Source organism: Corvus moneduloides, chromosome 1 (genome assembly GCF_009650955.1).
Source record: "Corvus moneduloides isolate bCorMon1 chromosome 1, bCorMon1.pri, whole genome shotgun sequence".
In the NCBI taxonomy this organism is placed as follows: Eukaryota; Metazoa; Chordata; class Aves; order Passeriformes; family Corvidae; genus Corvus; species Corvus moneduloides.
Genome location: NC_045476.1, coordinates 24,696,683 through 24,714,228, shown reverse-complemented (window position 1 = coordinate 24,714,228; position 17,546 = coordinate 24,696,683). Strand labels below are relative to the sequence as shown.

The 17,546-nt window shown below is 38.7% G+C and overlaps 1 protein-coding gene across 4 annotated transcripts in view; it reads right to left on the bottom strand.

Moving 5' to 3' along the window:
- Positions 1-17,546, bottom strand: part of PDE1C (phosphodiesterase 1C) — a 367,759-nt gene that overhangs the window by 343,438 nt on the left and 6,775 nt on the right. For 2 of the 4 annotated variants that reach the window (XM_032102379.1, XM_032102404.1), the window contains exon 1: positions 5,319-5,639. The exons of 1 other annotated variant lie outside the window; for it this stretch is intronic. In XM_032102379.1, coding sequence (XP_031958270.1) covers positions 5,319-5,403 — 85 coding nt within the window. In that variant the 5' untranslated portion in view covers positions 5,404-5,639. Of the gene's footprint in view, positions 1-5,318; positions 5,641-17,546 lie in introns of those variants that run through there. One more of the 4 variants, XM_032102397.1, reaches the window with a different exon arrangement.

The following is a 17,546-nucleotide window of genomic DNA, read 5'->3' as shown; positions in this document are numbered from 1 at the left end:
ATGCAGATACCTTTCAGGTGTCTTTTCAGACAAAGCAGACAGAGACAAAACTGGTTAAAACTAAAATACCAATCGGAAGTGAAGGGACCAGGAAAATACTCATACAACTTTAGAGCTTTAGTCCACAAACTATTTGCTGCCAGCTTCAGGGATAGGGCTGTGTTGGAAGTTAATTTTAATTCCTTATAGTCTTACAACTACATCAGAATTCCTTAAACCACATCAAAAAACGCACATCCTATTGCAAGCTTAGTATTTGTATTATAATAATAAACCCAGATTTTCCCATTACAAGCTTTCAGACTACACTGTTTACACTGAAATCATCAGTGCTTCCTATCAGATCTTACTGAGAAAAAATGCTCTCACTAAGGTTTATCAGGAGAAGAGTAAAAGAAAATTTTAAAACACCAATGTTTTTGGAGTTTCATTGTTTTTTGAACCTTTTGATTTATGTTAACAAAAAAAAATGACAAGGAGAGGCTACAGCCCACAAGACAAGTGGTGGCTAGGCACTCTCCCTTCACCTTTTTGGCCAAGGACACTGTTTGTGTGCAGGCAGAGATAACTCCCCTTCTCCCTGAAAGTGGACAGACCACACAGACAGGTATTTCTCCCAGCCTTCCTTTGAAGTCTGAAAGCTATGACACATATGCAGAATAAGAGATTTGTCAGCACCTTCTAATTACACTATGATTTCATTCAAAACGACATTTTTATTATAAGCAACTGAGGGCAGAATTGAAGTATATCTCCATGAAAATGCAGTGTGTGTGCCTGCAGGTGTCTTCTCCTGATACCTGCCTCATTTGTGGGTTTGCAAAGGTGTCCTTGACAAAAAGGTGCTTCTAAAGTTATCTGTCAGGGCTGTTCTACATGTGACATTGAAATGGATGTTGAAATGGGTTCCAAGTAGGGAACTGCAACATGAGAAAATTCCAGACACATTAAGAAAACTACATTTTTAAAGAATTATTTCAAAATAGGGCCCAAAATCACCACAAAACAAAACTCAGGGCTTCCATAGTAACTGGAGGGAAAGCTTTTACATGCAAAATGTGTAACAGAGTGTTTTCATGAAGAAAGTTACCTACAAGATTAATAAAGAACTGCTGTGAGCCAGACTAAGTGTTTCAGTGCCACTTCGTTCCTCTCCAACAACACCTAAGTTACAGAACTCTGTAACTCCTCACCACTTCATTCCATAAATCTATTTTTAAAAAATTATTTTATACATTGGAAAGGACAAACAGTGTTGCCAGCTGTTTCTGGATATAAAAAGCAGAAAGTTGAAGTTTTACTGAACTTAAGCTCTTAGTCATAGAAATTTAATAAATGCAGAAGGAAGACATCTTCTTGTTAATACTTGTATTTATCGTTTTCGCAGGTTTAAAGACAGTGGACCAGCCCCTAGTAAGTCAATTACAACAGCAAGTAACACTTACTGGCGTTCTGAGTTAATAGTCTCTCATTTGCACATCAATGATGAGACAATCCACAGGGGAAAAAAGGCCTTAACTTCATCTCTGCTATGTTTTAGTGGAGGAAAACTTCGCCAAAGTCAAACAAGAGCTCAAATACAGTATCTTGTTTATATAAAACTTCATGTACTCTGAAATTTGGTGACATAAACCACGTCAAATAAAGATCTTGAAGTCTTCATCTGGGATAGATTGAACTTTCTAGAGCAAACTAAATTGTATGATTCCTGTTCTTGAATAGTCCCACTAAATGGCTCACACTGTGGCTCCAATATAGACCCTTTACATCAACTACCAGTGCAAGAAGACTGTAAAAGTGGAATACTCAAAATCTTTAGTGGGCCAGTGCACCTCAATCCTCCTCAGAGTCTCTGTTGAAACAGTTGTATCTAGAGGAAAAGGATTTGCAACTACCTTGTTTCTTCATACAGAAGAAAGCTATGTGGTGTTGTCATACATTTGCCCTTCTGGTATGGTACAACCCTCTCTTCTGCATGGACCTATAAAGCCCTTGGGAAGTGTGGAGTTCCTACAGCCCTCGTGTCCCAACACCAATGTGGTAAGCAGCTAAGGTGAAATTTAGAGCAGCTGAGAAGCTGCTCTAGGTTGCTCTGCTCTGTAAGCAGATGCTGGCCAACTCCAGAGACACAAGGGTATCTAACTACAGGCCTTCAGTAAGCTGCTCTTCTTGCACCAAGCTTCTTCTTTGCCCTTATACTTTCATGATCGATGTCAGGCCCAGGTCTTTCATTAATTTTCATTAAAATTTTCATTAAGTCTCATTGTCAGTAATCAGTTTTCAAAACATTGTGAAGATCATAATTTCTTAGCAGTTAGTATAAATGTGAATCAATGCAAAATATTTTCTCTTCATAGTGCCATTTAGGTTGGAAAAGACCTTTAAGATCATTGAGACCAATTGCAAAGTGCACAATGCCAAGTACACCAAAAGAAGCAGTGGAATGACCAAACATCCTTTTTTGGTGCTCTCAACCATGCAGTTGGAGGTGATGGTAGTGAAGATGAAAGTTACAGTTATTACCATGCTTCCCTTCTAATAGTACAGATATTTCATCATGGATCTAACCAAACTCCCAGTCTGTTGTTCCCACTCTGTCTAGAACAGAGTTGGACAACAATTTGAAAATGTCGCATGATAACTGGTATGATTCATTTTGCACCCAAAGGGAAGATATTTTCTCTCAAACTAATATTTCTTTGTTCCTCAAGGGTATCAGCCTTCTGTCTCAGATAGTACTACAGTAGCAGATGCAACAGCTCAACATTTCCCAAGAACTTTTTAAAAATTGTCAGAATACAAAAAACAGAATTCTCTTCTGATGGGGAAAAAGACATTTAAGCCCATACCTGACACACTAATGTCGCTGTAGGATTTCTTGGATAGATTTATCTTCTTCAGTATAATAATCAATAAATACATGAATCATTTAGGTCTGTCCACCATACAGTGCTGGTAATACTACATAGCATGTTTACAAAGTTTTTACAGTTATGTGATTCAGTACAATGCACACTTGCCCAGATATAAAAATAAATGTTATATAATACCCAGATCATAGATCAATACACCATGTGCATCAAATACAGATGCACATCAAAGAAGATAGCACAGGAGCTGCAATGCAACAACTGTCCTAAGAAGCAGAAAAAACCTGAGTCTTGCTTTAAGACAATTTAAAATTAAAGGACACTCTAAAATGAGTTCTCCTCCTTTGTTTTAACCAATCCCTTTCCACCAATAAGGAGAAACGAAATACAAGTAGATATAAGTGAAAAAATAACAGTTTACTAACAAGCAAAACTCGGAGCCACTGGTGTGTTGTGGGTGGAGAGAAACAGTCTCCCGGAATCCACACGGAGTGGCCCAGTGAGGGACCAGCTCAAGTTTGCACTGCCAATAAAGTTTGCCAAGTTCACTCTGAAACAGTTTGATTGCAGAAATGCAGTTTTTCTGGGTGGCTACTGTTGCAAGCCCAGAACTACTTCCTCCTCCCCCTGAAACAACTTCTGCCTTAAGCGACATGCCACCACACAAAAGAGAATCCAAAAGGGAAGCCTCTGCCCACGCTATCTCAGCTTTAAGGCAAAAGCCAAGAAGTGAGGCAAGAGACAAGAAAACAAGCCAAAAGGTGAAAAAAGCGGACTCTGCCTGTGTGCTCCAATCTTTTTAAGTGTACCACACCTGCCTGCCCTGTGATTCCAGTTCCAGACGTGCCACTGAACCTTAAAGAGATAGTAACAATTTTTGGGCATGGATAGATATGAAATACAGTACCATTTTTGATTACCCAAGACAACCTTCAGTTCTAAACCCTGAGTCATTTGATCCTAAAATTGGTCCAGTTGTCTTGTGAGCATGAGCAGCATAAAAACAGCAGAGCAACAAACTCAGAAATCCTGTTGGTTTGTTCCTGAATAAAAATAAAAATTTTAAAAAAAAATTTTAAAAAAATAATTTAAAAAAAACACCAAAGAAAATGTTCATCCACCAGGCTGACACAAACTGATAAAAACCCACTACTAGTAATTATGGCGAGAGAGGAAGAGATTAAGATGGGGGTGCAAAAGAGAGCATATTGCAAGAACCTGTGGAGGGCTTCCCCATTAAATTTCAAAAGTAGCACTTGCCCAGCAGTTTTGCCTTTAAAGTGCTACATGAACATTAACAGATAGTTAAGATACCTTAACTATGTAAATATATTTTAATGAAACATATATTTCCATCTCCAATTTTTTTCAGCAAGCTTAATGTTTGCATAATGTTAATGATTGCAAAACAAATTCTCCATGAATCAGAGGACTAAACAGGTATGTCCTTCCACACCAATAAAAGCTTGTATCCCTCATTATTAGATGAGACTCTGGCCCAATTATGTTAGTATCGTCTAGGAAAAACTTTCCTGATTTCACAATGGCAAGGAAGTGGAATCTCTGTCTTCTTAAAGGTATTCAACAAGATTTTGTATTGATTATTACAAGTAAGTTATCCATATATTTTTACTTGGATTGAATCTAAAATGGGATGTAAGCTTGCTTTGCTTCTAAGTTCTATATGGATTTGTATAGGGGTACATATATTTACACATACCCTAGTAAGATAAGCAATTGTAACAAACCAGTCTACTCAGAGAATCCTCAAATTTTGTGTACCAAGTCTATTGGAAAAAGCCCTTTCACTTTCAGAAGCCTCACTTTTCCCTAAGACAGCAAACATAAACATGAAACAGCACTCTCCAAACAACTACAGCAATCCATCCTAAAATTCCTAACCTTTCCTCACATTTCTCATTGCCTCAGCAATTTACTTCTTGTGTTTGAGAGCTGTTACATATATATCTTTGTGCAAAGCAAGAAATTACAAAAGATTATAGAATTTGAAAACACTGGCTAAGTAAACAATATAATATTGCAAAGAAAGCCAAGGCTCCCAAGGATGACATTCTGGGCTCACAGGAAGGAAATGCAGCTGGCAAGCTGGAAACCTGCAATCCTGGAGCCCAGGTTTTACTGAGGTAAGGCTCCAAAACAAAAGTACTGCAAACATCTTGGTGAACTTGTGCCAAAACCCAGCAAAAGGATGTAGAGTGGTTGTGTATCAAAGGCAAGTTTCTTAGGCAGAAGAAAATACAGAAGATGGACTGCAAAACCAATGCAGGCAAAAATTGCAGGGCATCTGTACATTTTAGAGGCATATATTGACAAACAGCAGTTGACAACAGCTGTCTTTTACCTGTACTTACTGGAACTACTAAGAAAGACAGGAAAGAAAGAGAAGAAAGAAAATAAATGAAAGAAGACAAATTAAATCAGGCTTACCAATTGTAAAGCTATAGCCATCAATACTGAATGTAGCACTCCGGCATTTTTTTAATGCTTCCTTTCTGCTACGTGGGTCTGTCATGATCCTGCCAGCTTGTACTTTCAGCAGCTGCCCTTCTCTCCCTCGTGGAAACAGAGCACTCGAGCTCACCCTTAGCTGCCTGTGACAGCACACACACCAAACCTCACATCTTCTTACAGGGAGCCAGATCTGAGCGGCACGCACCCAAGAATTTTCTCCTCCCCCCTCTTCTCAACTCTCATTGGTAAGTTACCTACCTGCCTGCTCAGAGTTTAACTGGTTAGAGGCTCCCCTATCAAAACCGGCAGTCAATTAGTGCGAGACTACCAAGTCAATAAGCCAGCTGTAGCTGTCAAATCTCTGTGTAGGAGGTAGCATACAAAAAAAAAGGTAAAGGGTTAGATTTTGCTGTTATCTACCCACTGACGCTCCCTGTATTCCCTGCTATGCTGTAACCAGTTTCTGTGGCTCCTCTTACTCATGGGAATTTGACTTGCAGCAAATTGTGCTCAGATTTCAGCTCTTCAAATAGAAGCAGCCTGTTTTAATAATTCAAAATATAATGAATCAACCCAAATACAGTACACCATCAGTCATCTGCTACTTATGTAAAGAGCAAGTCTCCAGAAACCCAACTGAGAGCAAAGAACTAGAGATTATCAGTAAAGAAGAATATGGGAAAACAACATGTAATTTAGCAGTAATGTTGATAAATTGAGCAAAATGTTCACGCATGAGCACACACACAAAACCGTCTTCCAAACTCTTTCTCCTCCTTTTTGTTTATCACATGGTTTGCAAACTCATCTCTGTAGTTTTTTTACCTAGTAATGTTTGGAAATGTTGACTCAGAGCACGTGCAAGCAATCCACTGAAAAAGGCAGACAAATCCTAAGAACAGACAAAATTTAGAGTCAAGGCTGGCAAAGTTTTCACAAAAGGCCAGCAGCAAGCTCAAATTTTATGAGTACGCATCTAAGAAAACACTGTCAACATCTTAATGATTCCAGTACACATAAATCTGTGCAATTCTCTCTTCTCTTGTAATATGTATTAAAACTATAACTGTGCTATTGAAATGTTCGAATTTTTTATGTTCCCAAGAATAAACATAAATTCCACATAAATGCATCAAGTTTTGCATTGGTCTGGATAGAAACCCCTTGGAAACACTAAGTTTCAAGAAAACTACCACCAAAATAATAGCCAGGACACAGTTTACTAAAAGCTTGCTCAATGCACACCTAAAGGTTTACAAAATATCAGCAAATGTGGTCATGTTTAAAGTACAAACCTCCACCCTACCTTGGTTTCTCAACAAAAGCTGAAGTCAGCTGGAAATGCTGCACTTTTAAAATCCCCTCTCTTCAAAGGATGGAAGAGAATCACTACTGAAGTCCAGCTGTTAATTTAAATTCCACTTAGTTCTACCATAGTGGAGAGCCTAAGCCAAACAGAGCTTTTTTTTGTTAACTTTTATTATTTATTTGGATGTTCAATAATATAAGACAAGTTCATTAAGAAAACAGCTTCTAGCAACGAGGGTTTGTTGGGCTTTTTTAATACGTCATTGTTTTGAAACAAAACCAACTACTTACATATAACATTTCCAACACCTGCACCTGCAATTATTTTTGACATCAAAAGTGTAGGCAATAGTTCCAGAATTTAAAAGAGTTGCTGCTCTTTATGGACACTCTATAGCTACTGCAGTGAAGATTGTTCATGCAGTTTACTGAAATCCATCATGTAGGTGCCTCCCCAAAATAATGTAGGAAAATAATCCAAGTATAAAATATTTCTAAGGAATTATTTTAGCTGGCACTGGTCTTATAGATCATATAAGACAGCAAAAGCATAGAGAATGATTCATACTATATTTAGAAAGCAGAAAGTTAAACGTTACCTAAATGAAAGGGAAGGAACCTTAACAGTTTCAATATTTTGGAGCTATCAGGTTTGGGTTTCTTTTAAATTTAATTATTTGCTGACACCATTTTTCTTCTTATACCATAGAACATTTATTCATAAAGAAAAATTGTGGGAAGATACCAGCAATGATTTGATGAAGTTTCAGTCAAGTTTCTAAGCTGGAGGAGAAATGTTCTTCCAAAAAATAGGCAGGTGGAGACAGTCCTGCTTCCTCCTTGGCTTTGGACCATGTACTCACGCAGGAAGCAGGAGAATTATATTAGCATTTCTCTTCTCAGGAGAGTATCCAGACCACCAAGCTACTGCTGCGCTCCTCATTTCTGAGCTCCATCACTGGTGTTTCAGCCACTTTGTACAGATTGCCGGAGAAAAAATGACCTGGCCATTCAGTGGCTGAGCACTCTGGAGCTACCTTACAATACTTGTTCAAGGCCCAACTAATACTAATTCCAACAATTGGAGTAGTTTGATAAGCTCATTTAGGTCAAAGTGAATATTTACACCACAAAGAATAAAGACAATCACTCAGGAGGGTAAAGTGATCAAACAAGCTTAGAAGCCAGATTTTCCATACTGCTGGAGAGGGCCCTTAACTGGCTGGTTGCAGAGGGATGCTCTCTCCATTCAAAACTCCAGAGGTAATCACATTGGGGTGAAAAGATAAAGGTTTTGACCTGCAAGTTTTCCAATAAGAAAACAGTTTCTTCCCAACTCTAGTTAAAATTTAATCCAGCTGCTCAAAGAATTACCAAGTTGTATCAGAAACTTGATACCTGATCCTATCTGATTCTTTGCATTTTGCTGTTCAGGTCTTGGCTAGATTTCAAGTCTGCATTTACATCCTGCTATGCCAAACAATTCCTACAGATTCATTCAGCGTATAGTACATTTTTTTACCTTCCCCTGCCAGGAAGTACCAATATAGATCACCAGACTAGTCTTGTGGCTGCAGTTCACTGCCGTGTAGACCAATAGATGTGTCATTTGTAAACCACCTGGACATCCTTTGAGGTAGAAAGCACAGTGTAAATTACTATTATTGCTGAAAAAGACCACAGTATATGCGATAACTTTTGATTTGGCAGCCCATAAAACAGCAGTTACTTTGATATTTTGCCTTTATTTTCCTATGTGTAGAAGAGTTTGCATGTTTTCAGGAAGTCTATTTTAACCAAAGATCATCTTAAACCAAATACCTATCCAAATCTCCAAAATACATCCTGGAGAAAGTAGTGAAAAAACAGCCACCTATAACAAATAGGAAACACTTCCTATTTCTAAGCAGTCCTTTTCTGCCCTTCAGTATGAAAAGGCATACTATTTATGTAAAATTGCCTCAGCAAGACTAAAAGATTTTTAATTGCAGTTTACACTTTCCAAATATAATCTAAAATAAGCAGTTCCATGGATAAATACTTCTTTGTATTAACTAAAGGCATAATTTTTTCTTTCAGTCTTGTATCCCCTGGCTCACAGAGTGTGAGAAATGGAAAATGAGAGCATTAAATAAAATTCTAGCTCCATAAATGTCAAGGAAAAAATTCCCCACTCACTTCAACAGGGCTGAAACTCTATCCTCCTGGTTTTTCATACCTGTGCTCCTCTTTACTTAGTTCCTAACACAAGCAAATTTCACAGGAACAGTGATAAATTTCAGTCCCAGGTACCCATATGACTTTTATAGTGACTTTTATAGCCACTGAAGTTTTCAGAACTAGGAAGTCTGAATTTTCACCTTTTCAGAAATGTGTCTGGTATCCTAAATCAATGGACAACTCAATTTTGAATACTAAGAAAAAACAAATACAGCCATCCTGGATAAGACCAAAGGTCCATTGAAAACAGTGCCCTATATCCAGCTCTGTATCATATCTCCATCAGTGCCCAGAAGTAAATGCTTAAAAAATTATAAAGATGTTAAAAATTATCAAGAACAAGGCAGACTTTGGTGATACTCGGTATCCAATCACCACCGGTTTGGGTACCTCATGGACTATCTGTGTATTCTGTGTGTTCATAAACAGTCCAAAGTTTTCTCTTTAATCAGCTTAAACTTTAGCACCCTCAGCATCCTACATCAGAGAGGTCTACAGCTTAACTAAATATTGCATGAACACTTACTGCTATTGTTTGTTTTGAACCTTTCTCCTTCTCACTACCTGGTTGCTCTTTAGCCTAATACTCAATATCAATTCTGAAGCCTTCTGGCTATGAATCCAAAGGTGAGGAGTGATCACATGGGTGGCAGAGGCATCCCCCTCACACAGGATTTCTAGTGATAAGGAACCCCTGAGACAGTGGATTCCAGTGAGAGAGACCACAGAAGCACAAGGAAGCTCCTGCCTTTGAAAATATTGATTCCACCACCGAATTTCCACAAACTTCAATTTAATAATTTTTACAAGCACATATTTTTCAGAGAAGTTTTAGAGGGCTGTCTCACCACTAGTATCAATGTCACCTGAAAACATTTAATATCCCAAAGAAGAGTTATGCGACTGGGCATGATGCACTAAAAATTGATAACTTTTTAAGAAAATTTCAAATTTCAGAAAAGAAATTCAGCTGAAATCCCCTGAGGTGTTTGGTGTATTTCTCACAATCAACAATGAACTTAGGTATTACAGGTTGTTTATGCAACCTGTAATACCTAAGATGCTATTCTTCCCTGAAAGTTTTTACCGTTTCCTAGAAGCACTCCATCTGCATGTTGTGAAGATATTATCAGAGGTCGTCATTGTCGGGACTATTCACTACATATAAGTTATTTTTAGGGGAGGCAGGGGAGGCAGCCAGAAGGCAATATGACTTTTTAATAAAAGCTGTTTAGCATCAGCTGTTCAGATGTTTTCTGCTTGCTTCGGGCTTTACCATTTTCTCCCTTGTCACAAGCTGAAAAATGGAATAGTCTTCAGTTTGCTGGAATATTTTCTTGGTTTATGCCAATTTATATTTCCCAATAAACACACATTTTGTCCTATTTAAAGTGATTTCACACCATGGGTGAAAATCCAAGTGTATCCAGTAAATACCAGGCACAGGAAAGGAAAAAAAAACATTGTAGTATTATTTTGAGCTTGGCCTTCACCTTAACTATTTCAAGCAGATCTGCAACTCAGAGAAAATTCATTATTCTCTTTAGAAGCACAGGAGGAATCTACATCATCTAATTTCAGGCACTTGGCTGAGTTACCTAAATGAGGAACACTGAGGCTCCCACTGCAGTGAGCAGGGAGCCACAAAGATGAGTTTGAGTTCCTAAAATCTGAATCACTCTCTGGAGAAGCTCTTTCTTAGGTACCCAGAGAGAGTGAGGCATCTGAGAGCTGGAAGAGGTAGTTCAGTGAAGAGGCTTAAGCTGAGCATCGGGATCATTTGCAATAACTTAAGCTTTCTTCAGATTGCTTGCCAACAGTAATATGGTAAGTCTGATCCTCTTCCAACTAGATGCAATTTGCTAGCAGCAGTAATGCCCATCTTCTGTACTGTGTCCAGTAAAAATGCAATATTCGCAGCTACTATAATCATATAGCTTTCCAGTGCACTTGCAATCAGGAAAAACAAAGTGGTGAAGGAGCATCTGGTCTGGATATTTGCAAAGGTAAACAATGGGAAAGAAGCTCTAGCAGGAAAAGAGAACATGAAGGCTTTAAAGATCCCCATAAATACATTTATCCCTATGTATTTTCTTCATACACTAACTTGTAGTCCATAGTACCACGAAGGCCAAAAGCAGCCCTGCCTCCAAGTGTAGTTTCACTTTTTAAATGAAAATTTTCTCCTTGTTTGGGATGGGGGGTAGGGGGGGAGAGGGTTTTAAAAAATAATAGCGTTTCAACAGCAAAAAAATTTAAGTGCTCTAATTCCAGTCTTGTCTAAACAGTGCTGCTTGATCAGATTTCATCTGTCTTTATGTTTTCATTTTATTTCTTTGGTCTTGTTCAGCACACTACTTAAGTATGATTCTCCAGTGTAACGTGATTCTCTATATTACAGCAAGCAGCTGTTCAAAGCAAGTCAACCAAAATCAGAACCAATAAAACTTATACCATTACTCAGCAAAAAAAACTTGAGGTAACAGTGTTAAAAACAGGTTGCAAAAGAATTAACGCTACATGATTTTGTCATATACATGTGGTAAAGATAGGCTTCTGCTTCTAAAAATATTCATGGGAACATGCAATTAAAGCGATACTGAAAGATTTCATTTCTATCTTGCCAGAGAGATTTCTGATCCTCATGGTACTTGCACCATGTTTACTTTGTTCATGTTTTGCCTTCATTCCTTCCAGCTAGCCCTCCTGAAAAGTCACCACACAGGGGGACAGCAGTGACCAGTTAGTCATCGAATCCCATTTGATTCCCCAGTAGGTATCATTCTCCCTGATGTTTTGAATGGTAGCCAGTTGTGCTGATTTTGACTGGTGTAGAGTTAATTTTCTTCACAGTAGCCAGTATGAGGCTGTGTTTCGAATTTATGCTGGTAATATACAGATGTTTTAATCATTGCTAAGGAGTGCTGACACGGCCTTTTCTGCTTCAGATGTTGCCATGCTGGCAAAGGGACTGGGGATGCGTGGGAAGTTGACAAAAGACACAGCCAGGACAGCTGACCCCAACTGACCAAAATGATAGTCCATATCATATGACATCATGCTCAGTATATAAAGTGGCAGGGAAGAAGGAAGAGGCAGGGGACATCTGGCATTATGACATTTGTCTTCCCAACTAACCATTATGTGTGATGGAGCCCTGCTTTCCTGGGAAAAGCTGAACACTTGTCTCCCCAATAGAAGTGGTAAATGAATTCCTTGTTTTGCTTTGCTTGTGTGCATGGCTTTTTCTTTACCTATTAAACTTTGTCACAACCCAGGAGTTTTCTCATCTTCTTCCAATTGTCTCACCCATCCCACTGGTGGAGGAGTGAGTGAGCAGCTGCATGCTGGGGCTAAACCACAACAGCAGCCAAATTCTGAAAAATAAGTTGCTTTCCAATTCACACATTATACCACTACTGTGTGTCCTCTCATTCAACCCTGAATTGTTCTCTTCTTCTGTCCTCTCTATTCTACAAATCTAGTTTTAAATGTATTTCATTTTACTAAAGGAATTCACTGACATGATTTATCTATGATGTGAAAATCTTGAGTGCATACTACAATAGACAGAGTAAGAAAGCAGATCTTTTGACAGTACAAATCAGTGCAACTTCACCAGATTCAGAAAAGCTTCCTTAGCTCTTAGAATCACAAACTGCTCCTTTTCTTCCAGCCTGGAGGAAAAACTGAACTGTGGTGCTTCTTAGCCACTGTCCTGAATGCAGGCCTACTCATGTCAGTATTTGGCTTTTAACATACCGTTGTTCCACATGGTAAATTAATTACATATCCTTCCTCCCAAAGGAGTTGAGAGCATTGCTTTTCTCTATTTTCATATACACTGAGCATATACTTGTTTTTACCTGAACTGCAGATGTTACTTTTGACTAGATTTTTACACTTGATCCATTCCAAAACACAATTTGAATAAACGTGTTTGAGTTACCATGAAAACCATGCCCTTCAAGTTATCTAGAAAAATTAAGAAGTATCCAGGTAACATGAACAACCTAATTCCCTACATGTGCTCCAAGCCATTCCCTCCCTAAGCCAGCTGCTCCTTCTTCAATCATACAAACACAAGTAAGTGAAACAAGACACAACTCCAACTTTTAAAAGGTATTAAAAACTAGACTGCCTGCTACAGCTACCCAGTTCCTAGACCTAAGGGTTTTGACCAGATCTTCATGCTACATGAATGTAGCCTATATCCTATTTGCAGAGCTATCTGTCTTCTGTGTTGATACAGATCTACTTGATTAAATGGAAATTAAGCCTCAGAAAGATGATTTTAAATATACACATAGCACAACCCCACACACCATAGTAGCACACACACAAACACTTTTGTATAGCACGTGCAATACACTGGTCATTGTTCTACCCCATCTCTTGAGAGAAGGTCAGTGCAAAGCTGCCTTGTCCACAGAAGAATTAAATCAGCAAATACTACTCTGAAAGGAAAGAGAAGAGAAGGTTTCCACACTATGTAATAGTAAGTGCTGAATTTAAGGGCAGTCACTCTGGGTTCCCTGTATAGTTAGTAGCAGTTTGGAGGCCATGCTACAGGAAATGAGCAACAGGTATCAGACCTACTATCAACATGTACATAGCAGATTTACTTCCATTTCAATATTAACTAATTTTATTGCTCTGATCAAACCACTGAATCATTAAAAACTAGGTTCTCATAATGAAAGATTTAATCATTAGCATACTCAAACTACTGAAGCTTCCCTTGAATTATATACAGTGTAAGCTAATATCTTACTGTTACCAAAAAGTCAGAGATTCAACAAGCATATTTTTCATAAAGAGAATTCCATTGTTGTCAAAGCCTGTAATGAGATTTCCATTTATCTTGTTCCTTTAATCTGATTTTTAAAAGTTATTTGAAAAGCAAGTGTATCAAGAATTTCCAGATAGATATTTTTTATATATCTATAAAACCCCACATCTTCCTAAAACATCTGATGCAACAAAACTAGTTTAGATATGTTGTATACTATTTCAAGTATAAGAGACCCTGTACGAAATATAATTCCATTTGGCTGCCATCTACTTCTTTCTAACCTATTCTGGGCTAAGCAACTGAAAGCTGTCATCCCAGGACTTTGAACTACCTTTGCAGAAAGTTGGAAGCCTAGAAAGCAATTAATTTCATTTAAATACCAGCCATCTGAAAAGCCATCTGAAAATTCAGCCTAAGTTAATCAGGTAGACACCCTCTGTAATCAAGGAAGAAGCATAGGTACCTCCAGAGATGGGATCATACTACACTGTTTTTCTTCGCATGCAGGAAGGGCCTATCTAACTAATTCATCTGTTTGCCTAAAAATTCAGTCTATGGCTGTACAGGAACTGAATCCTGCCCTGCATTGTTAAGTACCAGGAGAAATCAGAGTAATTTCTTCACTAGAAGGTTGGAAATAGTAGGCATTGGCTCTTCAGAACTGCTGTATCTGTGACCAGGTAGGGGTTTGGAGTTGTCCATACCCATACAGCAAGGACTCTTCCATGGCACCTTGCCTGTCCAAAGTCTGGCAATGTCAAGGGGACAGCCGGTCCCCATAAACCTACCTTTGATGGACATCATGTTCTAAGCCTACTCAGAAGGGCCAGGAGCAGAAGAGGCATTGCCTGAAAACCACCTAAATCACCAAATACTTTCAGCCATGCAAATTTTTCTCTTATACCAATGGCAGAAAAAACAGAAGAGGTCCCCAGTTGTTCACAGTAAAGCACAGATACTAAGTTGTGGTAAAACAGAACAACTATCCATGAGACTGCCACTACAGTATGCTATGTGCAAACAAGCTATCAGACAACCTCATCCTGATAACCTGAATGATTTCAGGAGAGACAAGGGAATATACAGAAGAATGGATGGGCAGAGAAACATCTTGGACTGCAGAGAGAGAAATGTGTCAGGAGAACTCTTTATTCATTGTACCTACACACACTAACACAAAGTGGTATTGCTAGAGTTGGGGGAAGGGGAGCAAGGAAGTAGGTGATTTTTAAAAATCCATTTGGTTTCATTCTCTTTATGGACATAATAGGACAGTCTGGCTCCTTCATGCAACTCCAACACAATTTGTTCTTTACTAAAATTATTTAGCTTTACCATTTTTCTTCTCACAAGATGTCCTGGTTTTGGCAAGGACAGAATTAATTTTTTCCCATTAGCTGTGAAGCAGCAGAGTCTGGAGCCATGTGGATGTGTCTAGGTTTTTATTCTATACCACCTCACGTCATCATCAGCAGGTAGAACTAAGGGACTCTTCCTCCCAAGAAGAAGGTGGGCACAGTTTGAGGTCAGGGGAAAGCATGGCAGGTGGAGGGTCTGTCCACCACTGGTTTTCATTGACTCAGTCTTGGTGAGCATTTTTCATGTAAATCACCCTCTCTCTTTGTACGTTTTTGTAATTGTTGCTGCTACTGTTTGTTTTCTTATCTTATTGCTGCTTCCACTAACTTGTCCTTATCTCAACCTTTAATCTTTGTCTTTTGTGCTTCCAACTGGAAGCAAGAGGGACGCAAGTGCCAGTGGAATTTTGGTAAGTGCACTAAATTAGGGGATATCATTCCTAAACCACTACACAAGATCAATTTTAGTGTTCTGAGTACCCCAACCACATAGTAGCACAGTAATATGACAACTGGTAAGGATCATGGGATCCACAAATTCACAATCATAGGCAGCAAAAATAAAGCTATTTAGCTCAAGACATTTCTGCCTCTATAACTCTGCATTCCTCAGGTCACTAGACAATCTCACATGCCAAACTGAGCTGCAGGCCTTGAATGTACAATGGTCCAGAGAACAGTGACAGAGACCAAGGGCAGTACACCCAAGGCAGCAGTGATACTTTAGGTCCCTGCATTGGTAGGAGCCTTGATACATGAAAATTCTCAGAACTTTCAAGAAAGCAGGTCCCAGTCCCCTTTTCAAGGGATAGCAAAAAAATCAAGAGTCAAGCAAGAAAACACACATAGTAGTCACTAATCCCACCCAAGCGAAAAATTCTTCCTGACCCCTGACTCTGGATACAGGTTTAAAACAGAACTTAAAGCAGCAGAGAAATTTTTCCATTATTGTTAAACAGTTATTTTCATTTAATTATATATTTACGGCAAGTATTCACAAATTCATGACTTAAGTAGAATACATAGTAACTAAATACACATTTCAGGGAGGTGATACATGAGGCAATTAGCTTTAGTGATAAGCTAAATATATTTTTGTGTTGTTATGCTGATATAAATACTTTGCACATATTATTTCTGATTAGAAGACAAACTCTTGAGCAATCTCTTTCAATACTCTCTATCTGATAACCAATACCAATACCAAGTGCTCACACAGAGCCAGCAGACTACGAAAAGTAATGCAGGAAGAAATTAGTTTCCTTTAGATTCATGCAGCCTTTGTACACCTTTGTTAAAACAGGCACCTTGGACCAAGAAAATAGTTACAGGTGGTGCATGGAAAAAACAACAAAATTCTCAGGAGGTTCAATAACAAATGATTTTACTTGCAAACTCTAAAACCTTCAGATAGAACAAGGCACTTAACAAAGCATTGACTGGATTTTTTGGTCTGGCTTAAAATATATTTTGAGAAGAAGAAGCTAGGAGAAGGAAAAGAAAGAGAAATAAATAAAATGGAGAAAGAAAGGTAGATGGTTACCACCCTAGGATCTAGCATGGTCTCAGCAGCTTTTAAATCCAGGGTAGTGGAGTGTGCCACTCAACATGTCTCACTATCTTTTTATCTGTTCTGGTCCACTGAGGCCCTCCTCCAGGTGAGCTTATGCTAATTTCAGCTCTTAAGTATCGCATCTGTGCTTTACACAAAGCCAGAATGTTCCCAGAAGTCCCATGAGGTTGATTGCTCCCATTACAGTGCAGACCACCAGCCGACATTTCAAACGTTCATGCAGGCAGGCTCAAGGGGATAGGAGTGCTGTGTACCACCCCACCTATGGAGACCCTCTCCATGTTCCCCAATCACTTCCCACCTGGTTGTTTTGAGCCTGTTGAATGTTCCTCCAGTTTTCTACAAGAGTAAAATCCTGAAAGTTAGGGGAATCTAGTCTGATATTTCTGTATCTGCACTTTAAATGTAGCCTGCCAAAACTTTGCAGTGATTCAAGAAAAATATCTTTATTTAAGAGACATCCTGGTCTTTTTGATGATTTTCATATTAAGTAATTACTCTGTGAAACTCCGCTCCAAACAGAAAGCAAAATCTCCCAGAAAGAACAATATATATCCTTCAACTAGTCATAAATAAAATAGAATACAATTTTCAGTGTTTACCAAGTCAAGACTCCTAACAAAATTTCTTTCTAGACCAATAGTTCAGAATACTTTGAAACAAGCAGTAAATTAATTTCTTTCAAGTTTCTTCCCAACATCCTCCTGTTGGGTTTCATGGACTCCCTAGTGCATCAGGTCATGTGTGGAGAGAGAATATGTGGGATGCAGCTTCCAGTGACAAGTGCCTGCCAGCACCATCATTTTATGTTCTGGGCCCTGCTAAGCAAGGAGGCCCTGGGACAGTCACTCCTCCTGTACAACTCCAGGCAACAGCTGCAGCTGGTCACAGATCCTCCTTCTTTCTGATGCATGAGTAAAGAGTAAGGAGCAAAGAAAGGCTGAGGTGTT